This window comes from Pinus tabuliformis, chromosome 7 (assembly GCF_031772625.1).
Source record: "Pinus tabuliformis cultivar Carrire ecotype Pingquan chromosome 7, CPIR1, whole genome shotgun sequence".
Lineage (NCBI taxonomy): Eukaryota > Viridiplantae > Streptophyta > Pinopsida > Pinales > Pinaceae > Pinus > Pinus tabuliformis.
The window spans coordinates 1,728,278,440-1,728,281,708 of NC_142293.1; the positions used below are offsets into that span (position 1 = coordinate 1,728,278,440).

General features: G+C 51.5%; 1 protein-coding gene across 1 annotated transcript; it reads right to left on the reverse strand.

Moving 5' to 3' along the window:
* Positions 1-227: 227 nt before the first annotated feature.
* On the reverse strand, positions 228-1,286 carry LOC149255233 (uncharacterized). The gene has a single exon (XM_089454988.1). The coding sequence runs from the start codon at positions 1,284-1,286 to the stop codon at positions 228-230; it is 1,059 nt and encodes a 352-aa protein (XP_089311114.1).
* Between the last annotated feature and the right edge of the window lie 1,983 nt (positions 1,287-3,269).

Below are 3,269 nucleotides of genomic sequence, written 5' to 3' on the forward strand. Positions count from 1 at the left end.
TCTACCACCCTCAGTAAATCATTGCTGATTAGCTCATAGAAGGTAATGTAAAACTCGATGGTCCATCCGTCCGGCCCCGGGCTTCGATCCTTCTTGAACCACTTAATGGTGCTTTCAAGTTCCTCAGGTGTCACTGGATCAAAGAGGTTCTCCGCTTCTTCTTCATTTACAAATCTGGGGAAGTGACCAGCAATGTTGATGATGTCTGCAATAGTTGAACCTGGTGGCTATTTGTAAAGGTGCTTGAAGTGGGATGATCCCAGCTGTGAGAGCTTGGGGAAAGTGTCTGCTACACCACCATCTGGCATAGGGAGGCTCCATATGGTGTTTTTTACCTTCCTGCCTTTTGCATAATTATGAAAGAAGCGGGTATTGTCATCTCCGGCTTTTAGCCAAGTTGCTCTACTACGAAGTCGGGCAGATTCTTCTCGCTCCCTTAAGATTTTTTGCTTCTGGTTTTCAAGTTCCACCAGGTGGGCTTTGTCTTCAGCTGAGGTAAAGCCCAATCCTCTTTCATCTGTGAGTGAGGATAGCTCGGATTCAATGAGCATAAGAGCAGAATTCTCCTTTAGGTTTTTTTCTCTGGCCCATTCGATAGTATGATGTTTGAGCTGCGATAGATTCATGCAGAAGCCTTTTGCCAGTGAGTCTGTTCTGTCAATCGGATGGTGTATCCAGAAGTCCTTAACCAACTTAATGTAGGAGGGGTCCTGTAACCAGCCATGGTTGAACTTGAAGGGGGCTTTTGGTTTTTTGTTTGGGCCCGAAATCTCCAGGTAGATAGGATGGTGATCAGATATTCCTCCAGTACCGACCCATTGTTTGTAATGATGAAGCTGTTGAAACAGAGTACCTTTCATCATGAATCTATCTAGCCTGCGCGCCAGGGCAGCTTCTCCAATTCTTCTGTTTCTCCAGGTGGGGAGAGGTTTATTCATGGGAACATCAATCAGGTCATGGCGTTCCAGGAGGTCGGTCATATATCCGGTTATCGAGTCTATCTGAGCCATAGACCCCCAAGATTCGCTATATCCCAGGGAAAAATTTAGGTCACCCCCCAGGATGATATTCTCAGCTGTGAAGATAGATAAACTCAATAGGTGATTCCAGAAGGATTCTCTTTGATGGCAGGGTCCATAAATGTTAATAACCCGGAGGTTTATACCCAGATCAGCCGAGAAGAGGTCGAGTCCCATGAATCCAGGTCCCCCCCATGTACCATGTGCCCTGATAGAAGCTGGGTTGAAACCAATCGCAAGGCCCCCCGAACGACCCGTGGAGTCCATCGCCGTGTATTGCCATCCCGGGGTGATGGAGGATAGAGAGGCAGATATGGAGTCGACAGGGCCAAGGGTTTCCTGGAGGAGGATTATATCAACAGGAGATGATTCAAACAGTCTGTTCAGGGCTAGCTTCTTGGAGGCGCTAGCCAGGCCTCTGCAGTTGAAGGAAAGGCACTTCATGGAGGAAGATTGCCAGGGGTATTCATTGCTCTAAGAACCCCAACGATAGTGGATTGTCGCCCAGTGGCAACTTCGGCTTCCGCTCTCCTGATAGCTTTAGAAATATGTGATTTTCTCCCTCGAGCAGATAAAGGGGTCGACCCTGATGATGTGATGCCCAATCCAGCAATTTTCAGATGTGAACCCAGGATGTGGGTACGAGGGCGAAGGTTATAGTTATGCTTTGATCCCCGGGATGATGAGGGAGAGGAAGATGGCGAGGGGAGCTTATGAGATGAGGGCGCAGAAGGTGCAATAGCCGGTGAGGTGGGCAATGTACAATATGCAGCAGACAATGAGGGAGAGTGCAAAGAGGGAACATTTGAGAAAAAAGACAAAGGAGAGAGATGAGATGTACCCGGAGCTGTTGTGGCTGCTGAGGCTGCCCGTGATCTGGTGACCGACGCTGATACAGTGCATTGAGCTGCACCAGGTGCCTGATGAGATATGCTGGTGGGGGTGCTCGCTGCCGGAGTGCGCTGTGCGGCCGGAGATATGGTCCTCGAGGGTATGGTAGATGTCATAGGAGCTTCTTCTTGTTTCTTGTTGAGAGGGCAATCCTTGAATATATGACCCACTCTGTGACATCGACGACATCTGAATGGCACCCCTTCATAGTCCAGAATCTGAACCCGCGTGAATCTGCCCCAGTGAAGAGTAATCTTTTCCTCCAAGCCTTCGCGAGTGTCCAGATGAACGAGGATGCGAGCAAGCGTTCTGTTCCTGGATTCCACAAAGGTGCGGTCATGGTCGAGGTATGATCCCAGTGCGTTCCCGATGCGAATGAAGACTTCTTCGCTCCAGTACTGGAGGGGGAGCCCAGGCAGACGAACCCACAAAGGCCCTGCCCCTATCTGTTCTCGTTCAGGGTCGAAGAGGGGGCTCCATCTCTTTAACAGCACCGGTGCCATCTCGATGTGCCAGTACCTAGCTAATACCATATCAGTGTAATTTTCCTTGGCGAAATGAAGGGCGAACCAGCCTCGGGGCAGAACTTGCACCTCAGGAAGTTCCTTAAGAACCCCTCCCCAGATCTCCTTCACCCAGAGGGTGAGCCGGGCCGCCGAATATGCACGCCCTCGAACATGCCCTACTAGAATGGTGTTCGCCATTCTGGCTGCCTCCCCAATAGCCGAAGTCTCTCCAAACCGGATAGAAATGTCCCTGGAGGTTGCTTTGACGCACTTGGTTCTTTTCTTTCCCGAACGCGGAGCTGAAGGGTGGTCCGCCAATGGATCCGGAGAGCATTCCAGAGGAGTCGCCTTCGATGAGCTGACCCTGACGGCAGGGGTCTCAAAACAACCCGAGGGTGAGTGGAGGGGGGCAGAGGGCCCGACCGCCGTCGAAGGGGGTAGTCCAGAAGAAGATGCGGCCAGGAACGAGGTGGACGGAGGGTGCGGATCAAAGGATGGCGACGGGGGGATGACAGTCGACAGGAAACGGAGGGTCCCTGGAGACAGAGGGGGGAGTTCCAGGCCAGGGGGCTCGTGGGGGGAAGAACCTTCAGGCAGGCGAGGTGGGTGGGGATCCGGGAGAGTAACCTCTGGAGAGAGATGCGGCAAAAGGTTAGGGCCAGCAGAAGACGAAATGAAATTAGGGTGACAAAAAATTACCTGTGAAGGGAGCAGATCCTCAGAATAGTCAACCTCCTCCTCTGTTTCCATAACATCACCGACAATATTCGAGGTCATATTGAAAACGACAGATGGGCCCTGAAAAGCCGGGCCAGGTAACAGATGGTTCGGGTGCACGGGTTTGCTTCAGGCG